Below are 20,692 nucleotides of genomic sequence, written 5' to 3' on the forward strand. Positions count from 1 at the left end.
TAAACCACAAACGAAAGCCGCATGGCCCACTGCGCAGTCTCGCAGCAGCCCCCCCCCCCCCCCCCCCCCCCCAAAAAAAAAAAATGCTTTGGCGTTTTTTTTTTGTTACAGTTTCGTTTATTCTATATTTGTGTTACTTTTATTCACGATTTGTCTAAAGTTCGTATGCGTTCCAGCCGCTCTCCTAACTTTCTAAAAATTGTACACCGCAGCAAACACTGGGTGCAGTTGGTATCTACAGCGCCGCCATTGGAATCTCAACGAGTACGTATCTCTGCTCATTCCTATCCTTATTTTCTTTCCATGCTAAGTTCGTACAGAAGCGGTTCATTCCTGAGCGTTATGTTACTCTTGTGCTGCCAGGTGACCCAACGGCAGTCCATCCCGGCTCATGCGTAGTATTCATATTGGAAGCAAATAACACTGTGCGGCTTACTGGTAATGATGTTCTTGGTGTTGTGCCGCATTTGTACCTTTCTGTTTATTTTCGTGCGCAGTTTTAAATACTGACGTCATTCCAACATACCAAATAAGACCCCGGTTCAACTTCTGAACTCCACCACGATTTTACTGGTGTTGGTGGAGGGTGTTTAAAGTTAGGCTTTCGGTGATTTAAAAAAAAGTGCACTAAAGCCTTTTTTGTACGAAGGTTCTTCAACTAGACGGACACAAAATAAGAGAAAAAATGCCGTCGCCACCCTTCTTATTACCTAAAACTTTTTAATAAACACTGCAGTCACTGAGATAAGCGTGCATGTTTATAGAGGGAACTTGGAGGCGGTCGTACTCCACGCCTATAAAGTAGGTCCAAATTAGTGTAGGTCATGCGCATTCGTAGGCATGCATCTCGGAACTTCCAATTTAATTCGCGTAAGCACGCACAAATGCGTTGAAGATTAGGTAATTGCTTTCCAGTGGACCGTAGTTGCTACGCAATGCGTTTCGCTTGGCAATGGCACAGAACAGGCGAAGCGAACAACTGTTCACCTTTCACTTTCAGCTAACGACATTGATGAAGTGCCGACCACCATGTGCATCACATTTGGGAGTTATTTGGCGGTCACTGTCACCGCCCCGCCGCTTGAGCTGGAAATTTTAACGCAATAGACTTAAGGGTACCGTTGAGCGGAGACACCGCTGTAGCTGTGGCATGCTAAGGAAATCGGTTATAGTTTAGACGGCCGTGACGTCACAACCAGGTGACCTCGCGCGGGCAATTCAGGCAATTCACAACGATCACTCAGTACAGCAGTGATGGCGACACTGTGCAATTCTTCCCTCATTGGGCTACACCGTAATGTCTTTACACCTTCATTACGCAGGGTCTGTGAAGAAAGAAATGTAATTGCCCTGAAAATAACAACCATCCATCCGGGACTCCAACCGCCGCCCATAGGGTCTTGAGCCGCCCGCACTAGCCCTCAACCTCTTAGGAACGTTTGTTCTGAGCGCTAGTTTAGAGCTTATGCGGCAACATCATAGCACATAGCAAAGCTATCGCATTTGTCTCTTAAAGATACTTAAGCGTTTCCAGAAATCTTGAGGCAAACAATTTGGAACGCATGCTTGCTACAAAACTTCACCAAATTTACCTGTCTCGAAATACCATCAGCTTACAAGTAAACATGCATTGTAGCTGCAGTGATTAAAAACTTAATCGCTAACTTTAGTTAACTAGGAAACTGTCCACAACATGCCCCTTGCAAACTGTGTCCGCCTGGCCTCATAACTCAAGTGTAAGCAAGCACAGATTTCATGATTTCATCGTTGTAGTTTCTTTTTTTAAATACTGGAAGCCTTACTTTAAACAGCCTATATGAATCTTATGGCACAGAAAAATCCAAAGGGACCCTAAGTTTGAGTTCACGCTCTTGATACTTACACGGCTGTTGCATTTAGCTATGTTATTTGTGTACTCGAGCTCGAAATACGCGTCAATCCCGCTTCACACAGGATGGAGAGAACTGAACGCATACGCTTTGCGCGATGTATCCGCTGAAAAAAATTGCGCCTTGCGACAAGCAGCTTTTCCGGAAAATCGTCTTGGTTCCGCAATAAAGCTACTGTATTCCGCATACGACTGACTCCTAGCTTGTAACAGACTTTGAACCAGTGTACACCTCATCACTCAGCCTCTGGTGTGCATTCGTGGTGCACAAAATCATGCGAAGCCAAATGGATGTTTGCTCTTCTATCTTTCTTATTGAGGTTTTATTTTCGGGGAACAATTTTTTTACTTATTTAAAATATACTCTTTTTCAATCATTATAATACGTTTCTTAGTTTTGTGTACCTGGCATAAAGGTTCTTATTCTTCCCCAGATCCGTACTTACGCAATTTTAAGTACGCTTTAGTATCAACAGTAAAGTATCCAGAGAACAAGGTTTGTTTCTTCGTCGTCAAGCGGGTCACTTTTGACACCCCATGAGCTCTAAATTTATACGAGGTGAGGTGATTCCTTGTCTTCACCTTCCAAGACTATGGGGTGCAATAGGTGCGCCACAGTTCGGCTGAGAAACAAATCCCGTTGCCTATTTACTTTTGTCAAAGACAGTGCCTTTATGCTTGTGTGTAGCAAACAAAAAGAGAGAAGATAAGGTGCGCCACCAGAAGCGATGGATTTCTCGAATATAACTACCAGAGGAGCGCTTGTTAACAACCAAGTTTTCTACCGGCCCCTGCCTATATACCTGCGTCTCGCTTCCCATACAAGCGCCGGCGATTGCATGAACTAATTCGCTGCGCACCAGTGCCGCGCAGCCAAGAATGATTAACCGTTCGGTGGCTTTCATTTTTCGTTTCCTCCTTTTCCAGTGTTTCCTTTGGCGCTGCTGTACTCCAACATTGTCATCGGGTTCGCCGGCACGATATACACGGCTCTGGTAAATGACGTTTTGCACTTATATTAGTAATCAGGCCACGAATGAAACATTTGCTTTTGCGCGAAAAATAGGGTTGTTTCTACTCTTTCGGGCGCACTGAAAAGAGCGCAGAGGAAAAAGCTCCCAGGCTTATCACATTCTTGCGAGGCAAAGATATAGAAACACTAAATGTACCGAAACTAAACTAACGCCCTCTACCTTTGCTGGCGGAAAAGTGCGTGTTTCAGTTTGATATGAATCAAACCGCAGTAGACAGCGCTCGGTTTGTATGGCCGAGGCCGCAGGATACTGCCATTGTAGTAAAGGCGTTCTGGAGGAGTTGGTGGGCCTCTCAGTGTGACGATGCAGCAGCGCTCTTTGCCCATATACCGCGCTTGGATACCACGGTGCGAAGGGCAGTATAGCTCACGCTGGAGGGTGGCCTGATCTTCGGCAACGTCGACGTTGTAAACAACACAGCGTTGTAGGGCCGAACCTTCTACAAGGTACATCTGGACAGGCACCGAGATCTCGCTTCTTATCGATATGCACCTGAGCGTTTGCAGACGCTCAACAGCAGCCAGAATCGGGAGCCACACAGCGATGGTATTAGATTTCATTCTAGCCGTGAAGCCACGGAAACCGTTGGTCCCGAGGCACGCGTCCACGTTCGCCTGAAGAATTCTGTTCGGATTGTCTGTGAGGCATGTATTTGCCACAGCTTTAATGGACACCTTATACGATACCGATCCCGGAGTCGGCACACCCTGGTTGGCATTCGCTAGGCAGGAACGCTTGCCTTGTGAGCTGCTGTTGGCTGAAGACGAATGCTGTGCAGTGTCACCTGATGGGCGCTTTTGAGAACCGCGGGCAGCCGGCGGCGGGGAGCCGCGGCAAGGTGTATGACGTCACAGGAGGAGTGCAGAACCGTTTCCTTTCTAGGAGCCACTGGCATGATAGTCCTAGCAGGGAAAAGCCGGTGGGTGATAGGAGGGGAGAGCAAGGATGATTAGCTTTAGTAGTGATTGCAGTAGTGTCGCGGTCACATACACCAATCATCTGTTAGCGGGTTTGTGGGAGCAGGAACTGCGCGGGCGCCGGTGTGGAGCGTCGTTATGAAGAGGGGCAACGTCGGTGTCGGGAATTTTGCAGGACTTTAACGAATAGGGTTCAACTTAAGGACAGCGCATCCAGCTATGGAAACAAAAATGATAGGTTTAACGTTAAGATATATGAAGAGGGCAGAGTGGGTGAGGGATGAAACATGGATTAATGAGATTTTAGTCGCAATGAAAAAAAAGAAATGAGCTTTGGCAGGTGATCTAATGCGAAGGCAAGATAACCCACAGCCCTTAAAGGTAACGTACACCTGACCAAATATTTAACCAGCTCGGGTGTTGCATCGCTAAATGCACCTTGTAAAAAATTCTTTTCGGCTACACCGCTGGCATATTCATGCCGTAATTTGACGCGTGAGATGGCATTTCGCGGTTTCTTTTTGTTCATGTAATGTTTCAGCAGAATACTTGCGTGTTTAGATGAAAGTTGTCAGAAGTATTCATGGTCTGCTACTACGAAGAGCCGAAACAAGCGGAATACGCAGCAATGGTTATCGTCCATCTGGCCTCCTCCTCTGGGTAAACTACCACTGCTTTCATGGCGGACATGTCGTTTACCCAGAGTAAGCGCAAATGCGCCAATAGAACCATTGCTGTGTAATCAGCTTGTTCGGCGCTTCATAGTAGCAGACCATGAACATTTGTCATAACTTTGACCTAAACACGCAAGTACTCAACTCAAACATTATATGAACCAGGAAACCAGGAAACCAGGAAACCAGGAAATTCCATCTCACGCGTCAAATTGCAGCAAGAATATGCCAGCAGTGTAGCCGTAAAGGACCTTTTAAAAGGTGCATGTAGCGATGCAATACCCGAGCTGGATAGGCGGATGAGATCAAGAAGTTTGCGGGGATAAAGCAGGTACGGTTGGCATAGGACAGGGTTAATTAGGTTGTGGGGGAGGCCTTTCTCCTGCAGTGGGCATAGTCAGGCTGATGGCGATAATGATGATGACTACTGCTCGGTCACGCCCTAAGGAAAGGCTTCACAGGAGTGAACACTTCTTAGGCGTTCTTTAATGCTCATCGCACCGTTTCGGTTATAGGTGAAGATGATGGAGGTCTCTAGAAGAAGAGCATTTCGGTTTGCTTTGAGAGCTACCAAAGCGGCGGCTAGTTTCGATTTTTACGCGATTTTTCTTGACTTAATGCGCGCTAACTGACATACAGTGAGGCCCTGTATTGTTGTAGCATTTTACGTCTGATGACCGGATGACTTGACTTTCTTTGCGCGATCGCAACAAGTTACTGTTTTTTCTACTCAAGGGCGGACTCCGCAGTGTCGTGTGGGCGGACTGTGTCCAAGCTCTGGTGATGCTGTCGATTCCCGCAATCATCATCGGCAAAGTTATCCATGACTCGAGCGGTGCCAGCCCACCACTTAGGCCTTTGAGTGATATCAACGTCAAGGCATACATTTTACGGTAAGGCCTCTCGCTCGTGTCGGACTTCAAATTCTTTCTGCACAATGCAAATTGCTTACAGTTGCATAAATTAGCAACCATCTATGCCGTGTCGTCGAACGCGGTCCACTGGGCTGAACTGCCATCGAGGCGGTTGGCGGTGAAAGAATCTGTGCACAGAAAGCAACAAAAGTCTTGCCTTCGTGGTGGCGCCAAGCAATCATTCTTTCCTGACCCAGATAGAATTGCCACGGCTTGGCGTTCCGACTTTAGCAATTCAGCGGGCCGCTAACTGCGAGAATCACCTAGACGGTCGTTTCGATCGGGGCCCGTAAACGATTGTTTCCGCCAGAGTTATCGCAAATTACTGCACTTAATTTAATAAAAATGCCTCCTGGTGGGAGATAACAGTTTAAAAAGAAAAGGCGCGAATGGAACGAGGTCAAGAAGGAACCTAAAGCAAGCCTGTCCTGTTGCTTTATGTTCCTTCAGTCGTCGTCCCATTAGCGCCTTATATGTTTCAAACATGGCTACGAACCAACTAGCCCACTTACCAAAGTACTTCGGGAGATAACAGATTTTGGAACTTCTAGTACTGACCCGTATAAGGCACGCCAGCCGTGTACGCCCACTTAGTGAATTGATTTTTGGGCCCCCTACCTTATTTCGCGACACTATCAATAATTCCAGGGACCGCTTTAAGTAGCACCAGCACCGTTCAAATCTTTCAATTTCATGAAGCCTCGCCAAATGCAAGTGTCACGGTCGGAAGGTCAAAGGCTGGCTAGGCGACGCGTGGCGGGTGGCAAAGTGGAAAGAGAGAAATTGACTTGCCTTCTTGGTGCACTAGCGCTAGGTGGGTCAACAGAGAAAAATCCGTTATTGTCCTGGTGAAGAAAGACATTTGAGAAAATCCGCTATTGTCCAGGTGAAGAATGACACTGGCGATCTCATCGATAGTTCCGGTGCCATAAGCAATATGGATAAGATAGTTAAAGTAGCCAAACAGACCTACACAAACCAATACAGTAGGCAATGTAATCACGACGTTAATGAGGGAAGTAGAAGATCACAGCAGTGGGACATCGAGCTAGTAAAGAAGGAGGAAGTAAAGAAAGCCTTAGGAGCATTGCAAAGGAGGAAAGCAGCTCGTGAGGGTCAGGTAACAGCAGATCCCTTGAAGGAAGTAGGGGAGATTGTGCTAGAAAAAGCAGCCACCCTATATATGCAATGCCTTAGGACCTCGAGGGCACCAGAAGCTTGGAAGAACGCTAAGATTATCTTATATCGCAAGAAAGCAGACATCAAGGACTCAAAAATTTACAAACCGCTCAGCTTACTGTCTGTTTCCTCAAGGTATTTACATATGTAATCGCAAGTAGAGTCAGCACAACCCTAGAGTTCAATCAACCAAATAATCCGGAAGGCTTTCGTAAAGGCTGTTCAACATTAAATGATATTCACACTATGGTTTGGCTTATGGGGTTTTAACGTCCCAAAGCGACTAAGGCTATGAGAGACGCCGTAGTGGAGGGCTCCGGAAATTTCGACCACCTGGGGTTCTTTAACGTGCACTGACATCGCACAGTACACGGGCCTCTAGAATTTCTCCTCCAAAGAAATTCTAGCTGCCGCGGCCGGGATCGAACTCACGTCTTTAGGGTCAGCAGCCGAGCACCAATTCACACTATCAATCAGGTGTTAGAGAAATGACCAGACTATAACCAAAACCTATATTTAGCGTTCATTGATTATGAGAAAGCGTTTCGATGGAGGCGAAACGCGAAAGGCGCCCGTGACCTGTGCGATGCCAGTGAGCGTTAAAGATACCTAGGTGATCTAAATTATTCCGGAGCCCTCCACTAGGTACCTCTTCCTTTTATTCTTCTCTTAGTCCATCCTTTATCCTTTCCGTTACGGCACGATTAAGGTGTCCACCGAGCTATGTGAGACAGATACAGCCCCATTAGCTTTTTAAAAATCTAATTTTCAATTTTCAGCGGAAACCTCAGCAGTCACGACGGCATTGCGGAATCAGGATGTAGAAGAATCTTACGTGAAAATACTGGAAGTTATCTATAGCGACTGCACAGCTACCAGAGTATTTCATAAAGTCAGCAATAAAATTCCAGTAAGGGAGGTGTCAGGCGGGGAGACGCGATCCCGCCAGTGCTATTCACCGCCTGTTTACAGGCGGTGTTACGTGGTCTGGAATGGGGACAGTTGGGGATAAGAGTTAATGGAGAATACCTAAGTAATTCGTGATGCACTGATGACATTGCCTTGCTCAGTCATGTAGGAGATGTACTGCAAAGCATGATCAATCAATTAGACAAGCAAAGCGGAATGGTGGGTCTAAAAATTAACATGCAGAAGGCCAAAGTAACGTTCAACAGTCTCGCAAAGGAACAGCAGTTCACAAATGGTAGCGAGGTGCTGGAAGTGGTAAGAGAATACGTCTACTTAAGGCAGATAGTGGCCGCTGATCCGGATGATGAGAGGGAAATAACTAGAACAAGAATGGGGTGGAGAGCAAATAGCAGCTGCTCTGAGATCATGACTGGCAGTTTACCATTACATCTCAAGAGAAAAGTGTACAATACTGTATATTACCGGTACTCACCTACGGTGCAGAAACTTGGAGGCTAACTAAAAGGGTTCAGCTTAAGTTAAGGAAAACGCATCGAACTATGGAAAGGATAATGATAGGCGTAATTTTAAGAGACCTGAGGCGGGTAGCGTGGTTGAAGGAACAAAGACGGGTTAATGACATTCTGGTCGAAATCGAGGGGAAGAAATGAGCTTGGGCAGGGCATGTAATATGAAGGCAAAGATAGCCGCTGGTCCTTAACCGTAATGGAGTGGATTCCGGGAGAAGGCAAATGCAGCAGGGGGCGGGAGAAGTTAGGTGGGCGGGTGAAATTAAGAATTTTGCGGTAATACGGTGGCCGCAGCTGGCAAAGGACAAGGTAAATTGGAGACACATGGGAGAGGACTTTGCTGTACAGTGGGCGTACTCAGGCTGATGGTGATGAAGAACAAGGAAAACCAGTGTCGCGGCAGGTGCAGCCACGTAGAAAGGACGGAACACGTGCACGCCAGGTGCAGTCAAGTAGAACGGATGGTTGTGCGCCTCCTGCAGCCTAGTGGAAATTCAGAATCTGCATCGCGCCAGCTTCCACGTACTTACATTGTCTGGGAAACTGCCTTAAGAAACGAAGGCGAAATGTCGATATATGGTGTGCAAGCGCGTCTACAGCACATTTAGTTTAAAGAACGGGGTTAAGGCTATATTTGGTCGTGGAACTTGCAACGCTCTCCACTGACAGCCTTTTAACTAACCCTTTTACTTATAACCACTCTTCGCTTGAAAACGCAGAACTGACTTCGACGCCACAAATGACGAGAACGTCTGGAGTGGCCTGGTAGGAGGGCTCTCTTACATCGTGGCGCGCACCGGATTCGACCAGATGGCAGTGCAAAGGTTCATTGCTGCAAGGACACTGCGACAAGCGAAAAGGTATGTCCTTTAAGCTTGTGTTCGTAAGCTAGTAATCTGAATAAAGTGAGGATCATCATCTGTGCACTTTATTACAGGATGGCCGTCACAGGCGCTTTCGTCGTTGTGTCCTTCTTCTTTCTTGTAAAGGCTGCAGCTCTATTCCTCATATACTGGTACAGGGACTGCGACCTTGTCCTGTTGGGCTCCATCAAAAGCTACGACCAGGTGATTTTCGACTGTTAATTCTCTCGCAGCCTGCATCGTACCTAAGCCTAAAATAAGCTGGCTAGTTGGTGCCAGAATTTATTCATTTACTTGTTTCTGTTATTTATAGGATATTCAGGTCAAGTGCTAAAGGACGATCATTTAAGCATGGTTTCGCAACATCTCAGATATGGCTGGAGTGTACAAAGATTGTCGAAAGAGCAATTTCTGAGAGAGATCACCGAATCACGTCCAGTACAGCCTTCGTCAAAAGTTTGGAGCCCAGGGAGTTTTGTTTTGAGCCACACTGTGTCGTTCTTAATGGATCTCTGGCGCTCCAAATTTCCTGGACGTGAGAAGATTTCTGGTTCTGCCTCCAGAAGTAGGTAGGACTTCCATGAATGCTTCTGGAGTCCCAGTATAAAGGTTGGAAGTGAAGCCCCTGGGCTCTAAACTATTTATTTATTTTTATTTATTAGTACCTCACAGGCCCCGAAAAGCATTGACAAAGACTGTACGTGTGTAAATGTTCAACGCAGCATTTGAAGTAATTTACTTATGCATACCCGTTGCCAATTACGCACTCAACCCGCGCGAACACTTAAAACAGGGCGTTCCCGAAAAATGTGAGTATGACGTGTCAGTAATGTAGGACTTGTAACTGAGGTACATGGGTTGCTTCGGCACTGAGATGTACAGTTGGGGAAAAATCGACTGCCTGCCAGATTTGCTTATGCAGTGGGCCTCTTTGTTTTACATCACCAGAGATCTAAATCTCTCCAAGATATGAACAACTTTCGCCGTCACACCCGCCCTCAAGCGCAGCTTAGCACTTAATCGGTGAGAAGAGACTGCAGAACTACACGACAAGAATTTCTTCAAGCTCGACACTTTTTACTAAATAAATATTAACAAAACTCAATTATTTAAGAAACAAATACTGCATATATCCCTTTCCGACCCAGTGACCAGTACACTGGACATAAGAAACAAAGCGATGAAAAAAGCAGACGAAGCCCAAAATCAAAACCGAAACCACTTCCACGGCTTCCGCTAGAGACGAGGAATATCTCGATCGAGATAGTTCCTCTTTCGGCCGCATGTTCTCCGGAGGGCAGCACAGAGTAATGGCGTCCTCCGCGACCAAACGGCCGTGAGCAACATGCTCAAGTAAGTAAGTTGTTTTACCGTTTTGTCCTCACTCAATTCAAATAAATAAATTCGTGCGAGATAACTAAGCTCTGTTTGAAACAATGTGGTTAAAAGTGTGCCCTATTTATGAGTAGTTTTTCCGCAATGCGACTATGTTTTTATGTCCAGTGTACTGGACACTAGGATTCAATTGGCGCGTTTTGTTCAAGTCCCCGTGCAGAGCAGGTTGCTTTTGATTTTGAATATTTTCTGGCGCCAAAATAGCATAACTCCTAATGTCTTGGTAGAAATATCTTGATGGGGTTTTTCATTTAAGTAATATGATTTTCAGCACTATTTGGTTGTTTTATTTGCAGAAAAGACGCTCACTAATGAAGAAATTCAAGAGCTTTTGTTTGGGAACCAATCCGACCTAGACGTCGATTCGGACTCTGGAGACGAGGTGGAGAAATTCCAGGCAGAATCTCCACTGGAAGAAAGCGGCGACGATTCTTCAAGTGGGGATGAAAATGACCAAAACGAAAAGTTTGACAAAGGAACACGACCGCAAAGTTCACGCCAAAAAGTAGCACAGTCGTGGACGGCACAGACATTTACCGCGCCGCTTGACATCGAAAGAACCGGTGAAATGGATGGATACGCGGTCAGTTACGCTGCTGTCTTCATGTTGTAGAGCTGAGTCAGTTGACTCTACAAGGCGTTACGACAAGAAACAGAAAAAATACGTTGGAAGTCGAAAGGCCGGGAAGCGTCCGATTCTACAACAATCACAAGGGAGGAGTAGACCTGAACGACTTTCTCATCAACCTGTATCTCATAAAAATGAAAACTAAGAAATGGTCTGTAAATGTCATTTTCCACTTCACGGATCTCGCCTTGGTTAACAGCTAGCTGAGTTACAAAGAAGACACCAAAGAGGCAGGCTACACAAAGAGTCAAGTGCTTCACCTGCTAGACTTCACGATGCAGGTAGCAGAAGCTCTTATCAGGGGCTCCCAAGAAAGAAAACGGCGTGGTAGGCCATCTACAGATGCTACTGTTCAACATGAACACACCACAGCGCTGCCGTGCAAATACCAGGCCCTGACGTGCGTTTTGATCAAGAAGGCCATTGGCCAGATCCTCAAGTGATGGCAAATTCCTCCAGGTGTCGACTCTCCGAATGCAAGGCAAAGTCTCAAGTTCAGTGCACAAAATGCAAAGTCTTTCTTTGCTTGAAGGCAGGCAAAAACTGTTTTCGCGATTTCCACAGCAAGTAAGCGCCAGAGTTGACCTTAAGTTTGGATGTTTCATCAAGCACAAAGATGATACTCCAAGAACATGTCGCTCCTAGTGCAAGTTACTTCTTTTTTTTTTAAGTCTGGCAGTACTGTACTTGTGATTCTAAGAATAGCTAAGCTCTTGAGATGACGTACAGCATTGCTCAATCAACGAGCAAACCAGATCATGTGCAACAAATAAATCCCAGTGTCCAGTATACTGGACATGGTTCTCCGTTGAAAACCACTGTACTTACTGTCTTCATAATTTTTCACACGCTCTTTGATGCCTTCTTAACCGCAAAAAACCACCAGCGATTTTTTTTCTCGCCCACAAAAAAATTCGGGATGCAAAGGGATATATTATATAATATGTATACAATATACAATATATTATGTGTATAATATAAATTATAATATATGTTTTGGAGAACTCCATCACTATTAAAAAACGTATTATCTAACCGCCGTGTATTTTACGGGGGAGCTGCTGTATTTGCGCTGGGGAGAACAGCTGATTGCTTCTTCGAATTCGGTGTCGAGACCACCAGCCCCGAGTGACAGATCAGCTTAGTATCTGATGTCGGCGTTTATCCCGTTGATGAGAAAATGGCGCTTTAAACTTGTAGTCTACGGCTGGAAATCTATTGATTGTACAACGAGGAGCGCCCAGGAGTGAAAACGTGGAAAAGGCTTTGTTCTCTTTCCCACATCCTGATGCGGTTTCGGTTTCTTTCTGCCCCACCCCGCCATGTTGTATAGGTTCCATGCTGCTGCTTTATGAGGGTAGTTATTACGTAGCTAAATGTGTTCCCACAATTGATACTGAACTGCAGTAGAACTTAAGGGTTTTGGAAAAGCTACAAATTGTTGATTGATTATGGCAATGCAAGCTTTGTTTTTGCATCGTCTGCAATTACGAAACAGGCTTCCAATGTTGCTGCAATAAAATAAAGGTTAGTTAATTCGGCTGGATTTCTGGAAACCACGTTTCATTCGTGTTCTAATCTCATAGAAAACTCCTTGTTAAATCATGCTATCAGCATTACGCGCGAGTGGTCCAACTGTCACACCTCACTTTCTGGAAGAAACATCTGTCATGAAGTCATATCTAGCATACGGTGACGAAACATGAACCAACGACTTGTTTAGAATTCATGTCCTTGAATTTCCCTAATGCTTTGTGAAGACAACCAACGACTTGTTTAGAATTTATGTCCTTGAATTTCTCTAATGCTTTGTGAAGACAACGCTACACAAATAAGCAATAAAACTGTGAAGTTCCACTGAGTGATTGACACGAAGCACATGGTAGCTGATCTCATAACGAATCCTGTAAAAGCACTTTCCATGGCGTGCGTGTACCTGGCCTGGTGACAGTGCGGTTCAGATTTAAGCGTTGGTTCAGGCCAATCGCAAAGCCGAAACAGGCCATTAAAATGCCGGCTGAGGAGAATTTCGGTCACTACGTCACACGCAAGGCTAAATTCTTTAATGTAAATCGAAAGAGCGGAGAAACCTCCGTAGAGTCGAGTATTGTTCTCATGAGCTGAACTACCACGCGTAAAGAAGAAGAACAGATATGCATTTTTCGTAGCGCTCACGTTGACTTTGCCACTTTACCTTGGCTAATGTCGATTAGTGTTTACCTAAGCCTAATCCTGTAGCTTTCATGCTGAAGCTACTGTTCCAAATTTTCACGTCTGCGTTTTGATGTCAGCGGTACAGATGACGTCGTTAGTCGGCTATAATACACTGGCAGCTCTAACGGCGTAAACTGAAAGTGCTCTCACTGTTAAATGAATTCCAATAGTTCGACCTTATGATTCATGAGTTTTCCTTCAAGGCTGTGGACTCTTATTTCTTAAAATAAATCGATGCTCCACGACAAAATATGGGGTTTTAGTACGCCCTTTTTGCGGTAACCTACGGTAGCGTCGTTGATGCAGAACAATGTTGCAAAGGGATAGAGCAGTTGAAATGAGCGATTGTGAAAAAAAACTGTGTAGTTTGCAGAAACACTGATGGATTTTCTTGCGCCCTGGTAGCAGGCTTTGGCTCAAACTTTGCGATAAATAGAAGACACTAGAAATGTCGGATATCACCTCTTGGATTTATGTGTTCTGGTATAGAGTGAGCACCAACATTACACAAAAGCCTTTCATTCCAGATCGTTCCGTACTTCGTAAAGGACAGGCTTGCCGAAGTTACGATGCTGCGAGGGCTGTTCTTAGCGGGCCTCCTTGGCGCGTCTACAAGGTGAGATGAAAAAATCTTCAAGCCCTCTTGCTCAATACTCGTCCTCATTCGCGGTATGCGATGCTCGGCACAACGCGCCAGTTCCAGCTACAAGCATGATGGAGACTTCAAACGTTTTGAATCTTTGTCGCCTGCGTCTGCCCCTGTGCTTAACCTGAAAGAGCAGCTCCTTCGCTCGGAATCCTTCGGGAGGTCTTCGGTGAAACGGTGTTCAAGGCGTACAGAGTAATGATACAAGATATTTGTGCTGCGACGCTGCTCCGACCACGAAACCTCACTCACTCGTGGAGCTCTGCAAACCTGAATGCCATGACGGCATTGCATACTGCTTTACGCATGAATACATTCTCGACCTTAGAGGCGAAATATGAAAACACAACAGAGTGTCGTCGTTTAACACCCTAGAATGATTGAAAACACCTTTTGTTTATCACTCGTGCGCTGTGCTGCTGTTGAGGGAAGACCCCATCGCCGGGTTTCAAAGGGGACACTCCTAACGTGCATGCAATAGCGCCTACATACATACATACGTACAGCCTTTGTCAAAAGTAACCAGGCTCCATGGTTTCCTTCTGGCTCGTACAGTAGAGCCCTTACAGCTTCCCTGAAGCTGAAATGGTCGTTAAAGGTAAGGACTGGGGGTCTTCTTACCTTCCAACACCTTTTGATCTTTAGCAGGGCCACAAGGGCTCCACTATACAAGCTAGAAGCAAAACATGCAGCCTGGTTACTTTTGAGAAATACGGTAATACATACATACATACATACATACATACATACATACATACATACATACATACATACATACATACATACATACATACATACATACATACATACATACATACATACATACATACATACATACATACACACACACACACACACGCATACACATACATACATACATACATACATACATACATACATACATACATACATACATGCATGCATACATGCATACATACATACATACATACATACATACATACATACATACATACATACATACATACATACATACATACATACATACATACATACATACATACATACATACATACATACATACATACATACATACATACATACATACATACATACATACTTACATACATATTTTTTGCCGGTTTACGCGAATAGTTTTGACCACCTGAGGTTCTTTCACGTGGACTGATAACGCACAGTACACGTTGTGTACACATTGTTTACGCATGTACACAGAGCGTGGTGGCCTTTCGACGGAGGCGAAACGCTTTGTGAAATAATGAGGCTCATAGTCCAAATGCACGTTGGTGTCCATCTACTATCATCCTGAGATTTTCTATGATAAGTTCTAATCAGAAATCCGAAAGCTATTCAGTAAAGTGTGTCCCCAGTGAACGGGCTTAGTTGTCCAACAAAGGACACAGAAAACTGGGTGTCCACGTGGCTACCGGGCGATTTATGTTCGCTATATCGACGTGTCCGAAGGCTGCTGCTAAAATTCCCTCGTCAGCAGTGCCTATATGTTTACCACACAAACATTTGACATGTGCGCGCCCACTGTTTCTAACAAGGAAATGGTGGACAGTCCCGAACTACACCACCTAGAAATTTAACCTCTAGAAGCGTTGTGCAATTTAACGTCAGCAATTTGTTTTTCGTACCCTTTTGCCCAAGGACAAATTACTGTTCCTGCTCTTTAAAAGCATATGCGTCAGTAGGCAAACTTCTGAGATATTTAGAGAAAAATAATAATTAGCATACGCAGGCTGAAGTGTATTGGCAGCACTTGAGACACCAGTTTCACATGAGAGAGTCGAAATGCAAACAAGCTTGAAAACACCCATAATACTAGTTTTCAAAATATTTGTTCCCAAATTTACATGCAAAAGTTATATCGAGTACTGTTAGCGTTATCTTCTGTACAATAGGCGATAAAAGTTCCCTGGACAAGGTCAATCGCAAACCTAGCTCTGCTGGTGATGATCTAGATAGCAGTGCGCATTAAACACCTTTTCTTTCGCATAATGCAGCACAGTCTCTTCGATCATCAACTCTCATGCCGCCATCTTCTACGTCGACGTAGTCTCACCGTATGTCCAGATGAGCGAACGGACAACCGTCACCGTGACGCGCCTCCTAGGTGAAAAAAAGAGATCTTCCTTATCATGTTATTTCTTTCCTTAGTTGCCTGGCGTAAAATAATGATGCGCAAAATAGCAATAAGATCAAAAAACGGTTTTGTCGTCACGCTTCTGCAACAAAACGTCCAATCTTGCTATATTAAACTGCAATGCAATGGATAATGCCTGAATAGTAATCGACGATACAAATCTCTTCACCTCTCCCTTCACCAAAGTAACACCTTTGCCAAATGTAACGGGGCTAAATGGTTTGCCCTTCACTCCTAAGCTGGACCGCTATGGTTCCTTAAAGACGTCCAAAGTAGTGGAACGTGAGGAGATGGATTCTCCTTAGCTTACAGAGATTTAGAGCTTATTGGCTTCCTACTACACATTGGCTTCCACTACAGAAGTGAGAAGCAAACCGTGATGACAGGCTATTTTGGCAAAAACGGTAGATAACTCCGAGTCTCCTGAAGATCAGGAATCTGTTGCCAGTTCTGAAGTTTTGAAATTGTTTTTAAGAATAACCTTTCGTGAGGTGATTGATAGAGCAAACTAGTGAATAACAATGACTTAAGTCGTATACGCAATTAGGATAATTTATACACTGCAGGTGGTGAGTGAAGCGTGATCCGGATCTTCAATAGACAACATAGCTTTACATTAAAATCTGTTTTTTACACGGTAATCAGAATGAAATACCAGGCAGTTGTAGGTCAGCCATTACTGAAACATCGTATAACGTTAACTGCATTTTATCCTCGGTTGCGTTGTTAATTGAAACAATTGCAAGCTTTAAATTAGTCAGCTATGACGTACTGAGTAACGAGAAACACGTATGCGGGTTAACAGAATTAACACGCGCACATTATTTTCAGCGGTAGGAAGCGGCGTCATAATGACTCTTTTTGCCATCGCGGTACCATATATGGGGTCGGCTGCTAGGGTACGTATTGACTCTTGCTATCTTCTTGAATTTTGTTTTGAATTGAAAGTGTATTACAGAATATGATCCGAGTGACTAACAGGAGTCAATGCCGCCATCTCGCCACGCTACAAAATGCGCGAAGATGTCAAATGTAGCAGTGAACAACAAAGCCTTTGGAGTTACAGATTTTGTCTACAATATATCTCAGTCCTATGGTTCCCTAATCGCGTCAGCCGTACAACCACGCACACAGGGAAAAGTTTTTTTACCGCACAGGTGGTTTCGAGCAATGCGTTGAGAGAAGGCTCTGCTGGCTACTTCGAGCTTTAAATGCCGCTATGCAAGGGTCGAAGCCACGAAAACTGGTGTTCTTTGCAAAAGTTGGGACAGCTGCGCTGAAATCGGGGTAATGAGGCGCAAAACCCATTTTGTAGCAGGAAATGGTTATAGCTAGCATTCGCCACTTTCACGCAAAATGTCGCCAAAATTCACTTGGGACGTCACCACCAAAACATGTATTATTTAAGAAATTCCCATCATAAGAACATCATGCACTCGATCGCTTTGACGGCGTGCTGCTTTTAGCAGGCTGAGAGTGTTGGAAACGCTTTATGATCATTGGGCGAGGTAGATCTCTATTGTTTTTAATCAACGCTACCCTGGAATTCTCACAATCATATGAAGCGCTTCATTGATATTCTGTTGGACATGCAGCTATGCCATGAAGACACTTTCAAACAACAGCGCATAAAGCACTCCACAAAAAAGAAAGCATATATCCCCATATACATATATTAAGGTGATCATAACCAAGTTCTACCGATTTCTAACGTAACGCGTGGAGGGTTACGGGAAGTCCACCTCTGCGCAGAAGTTTTGCGGCCAGTGAAGCCCGGATGTATATATATCCGCGCAGGAGCACGAGCGGTAGGCACCGCAGCACGGTCGGGGCAGAGTCTGTCGCCTCTACATGCGTTATGGAGCGACGGGATTTTATTGATGTTGCTTTGCGTCCTCCCGCAGACGCGCGGCGCCTGAGGATATTAGTGAAAAAGTTGAATAGTAGAATTTAGTTAATCTCTTTAGTAGTTAACATGATTAGCCTGATTTCTGACGTCTGCCAACACTGGTATTACTACGCCGGATAAAAACTTCTCTTTACTTCAAAAACCCTATTTTTAAATATAGCGGCGGGCTTTCCTTAAACACCTGGTATATACTATGTATCAGATGAGAAGAGCCCCGGAAGTATGGCTCTGCTTTTATTTTTTACCAGTGCACTTCCGTAATTGCCGCCGATGAAACAGACGTGCCCACGCGACTCAAATAGGGGTAGGAAATAATGTCCCCGGAAGATTCGTACCCGGAAGAAACGTCCTCAGAAAAAAAGTCCCTTGAGGAAGCGCGCACTAGGAAAAATAGTCCCGAAGTGAAAAATTACCAGAAGAACCAATTATTCAAGAACCCACTTGACAAAAAGTTGCCCCTTTTTCGACTCTTCCTTGGCTCTGAGAACAGATGAAAGCACGAACTTTGTCAGTACTAGATCATAATATTGTCAACTAGTGCAGGTCATGCCAAGAAAAGCCATATCAAAAAGCACTTCGCCAGGTGAGCTCCTTGAAGCGCCGAACGATCCAGAGACGCACTTTTCCTCGGTCACTCCTTTTCATCGTCATTATTTTTTATGGACTCATTACGGTGGGTGGGTGGTGGTAGTGGTGTGAATGTACCGGCGGGATTAAAGTGGCCTGGCGTGCATTGCTCTGCCTAAATCACTGCTTCGTTTAATAGATTGCATATCTACCTGTGGTCCACAAGGCCAGTGCCCTCTTAAAAAAATGGCAGTGGTTTAGCTCCAGTTAAACCTGGAGGATCGCGAAAGCAACGAGGAGAGAGAGAGAGAGGGGGGGGGGGGGGGACGACGGAGAGCGCGCGGCAGCGGCGGCGGTTCCGGCACGCCAGCTATGCGCCGCTACTGTGCATGCGCAACTGGGGAGCGCGGCGGCGGCACCTCTGAGTCACCCGCGCAGCGACGACGGAAGCGCGCCAGCTGTGCGCCGTCCTCGCGCAGGCGCAGTATGCCCTTGCATCAGCTCCGCGAAATGGCTCAGCGACTCGCGTAGTGTTGCTTTCGCCACAAAACTTTAACTGTGATTGTGACACTATTCGCAGCTCCCCCGCCGCGGTGGCTATGTCGTTGCGGCGCTCGGCTGCTGGCCCGAAAGACGCGGGCTCGATCCCGGCCGTGGCGGTCCAATTTCGATGGAGGAGAAATTCTAGAGGTCCGTGTACTGTGGGATGTCAGTGCACGTTAAAGAACCACAAGTGGTAGAAATTTCCGGAGCCCTCCACTACGGCGTCCCTCATAGCCTGAGTCGCTTTCGGACGTTAAACCCCAATAAACCAATAAACCAAACTAATCGCAGCTCAGTTCGGGAGCCCTGATGGTACTCTATGACAGACATTACGTTTGCCGCTGCGCCCCCGGGTGAATGAACACCAGGAGCCAGTTCTTTGTTTTGTCACTTCCATGCCGGTAGGTGAAACTGCTGTAGCGCACAACGGTTGCACTATTGTTGGTACTGTGTCTTCCATCGAGAGTGGCAGGGTGGACGCTCCATATCGAAGGGGGATACGTGGGTACCGTTCGCCGGAAAGTTACTGTTCTCGCTCTGTTTACCCGCCTGTCGGTACCGGAAAAACATCTAGTATAAAAGCTATCTAGTATTTCTCGGGCACCTTCTGGTATTAATTCCTTAGGGGGCGCTTCACAATTAAAATATTTATACCGTCATTACGTTTATCACAGCCCCAGTGCGGACAAGTATCTAGTGTCGAGCACACTGTGTACCGGTACTGCACGTAACGTAAGATAAGTTGAGCACTAGGCCAGGGGAAAGCTCGTGCTCATTAGATAACCGGCGGGTACCCAGCAGCCCTCGGGATCGAACCCCCCCGCCCCTCCCGCATCAGAGGCGGATGCTCAAGCTAAAGTGGGTTATGGACGTTTGATGGCACGCGTTTGGGGACACTGTTTCCTACTTCAAGAATGAGGACATTTTTTTTCGGGGTTGTTTTATTCCGGGAACGATTTATCAGGGGACGTTTTTTTCTGGAACCCGACTCAGATGCATACGCCGTCGCTATTGCTACGTGAACAGCCCATGGTGATCCCGCACAATCTGAATAATAATTGTATTTCTTCTCAAGCGTGTTTACTTTCTCTTCGCAGCTCTTTATGTCACTCTACTCGTCGGCCTCAGGCCCGTTCATCGGTCTGATCCTCCTTGGCGTCTCATCGCCATGGGTCAATGCAAAGGTTTGACTCACTGAATCCTTCTCTATGGTAATCACGCACCAACCCGGCCTACAGGGCTATACTATCATTTTAGATTGTTTTTTATGGCCCTTTATCGAAAGGCTGGCATCATTAGAGCTTCATCGGGCAAAGCGCTAATTCGTCCAGGATTTCCGGGAGTGTGTAAAGCAAGAAATATTTGAGCCAGGCTGAAACAGGGGGTAGGCACTGAAGGTAATCAGGTCTAATTCCGCTGAGTGCCCTTCGGTCCATAACAACCCGAGAGAACCTAGAGACCATGTGAGCGTGGGATTGTGTAGTCCTGATTCAACTAGATGGACGTCCGTGCCAGTACAGTCGGTTTATAGTGGTGGCCGAAAACATTGCCAACAAAAAGGGGTGTGCCGAAATCCTCGTATTCAATTATTTGAACGAATGAAATAGTGTAAGATCAAAATCATTTGAAACAAATTGAATATGCCCCCAAGTTTTCGAATACTTTTCGAATAGTTGGCGCGAAGTTTGAATACGACCTGCTGCAATTTTCTTCCGCGACTAGTCCAAATATACCGTCTTTGCCTGTTCCATAAG

General features: G+C 45.5%; 1 protein-coding gene across 1 annotated transcript in view; it reads left to right on the forward strand.

Annotated features, from left to right (window-relative positions):
- LOC149347127 (putative sodium-dependent multivitamin transporter) overlaps nt 1-20,692 on the forward strand; it is a 60,750-nt gene that overhangs the window by 23,692 nt on the left and 16,366 nt on the right. The window contains exons 4-12 of the mRNA XM_089541496.1: nt 213-264; nt 2,816-2,883; nt 5,249-5,406; nt 8,765-8,905; nt 8,983-9,112; nt 13,673-13,761; nt 15,780-15,889; nt 16,751-16,818; nt 20,036-20,122. Of these exons, the coding sequence (XP_089397622.1) occupies nt 213-264; nt 2,816-2,883; nt 5,249-5,406; nt 8,765-8,905; nt 8,983-9,112; nt 13,673-13,761; nt 15,780-15,889; nt 16,751-16,818; nt 20,036-20,122 (903 nt within the window). The remainder of the gene's footprint in view (nt 1-212; nt 265-2,815; nt 2,884-5,248; nt 5,407-8,764; nt 8,906-8,982; nt 9,113-13,672; nt 13,762-15,779; nt 15,890-16,750; nt 16,819-20,035; nt 20,123-20,692) is intronic.

Source organism: Amblyomma mixtum, chromosome 4 (genome assembly GCF_055824585.1).
Source record: "Amblyomma mixtum isolate Tamu chromosome 4, ASM5582458v1, whole genome shotgun sequence".
Classification (NCBI taxonomy): Eukaryota; Metazoa; Arthropoda; class Arachnida; order Ixodida; family Ixodidae; genus Amblyomma; species Amblyomma mixtum.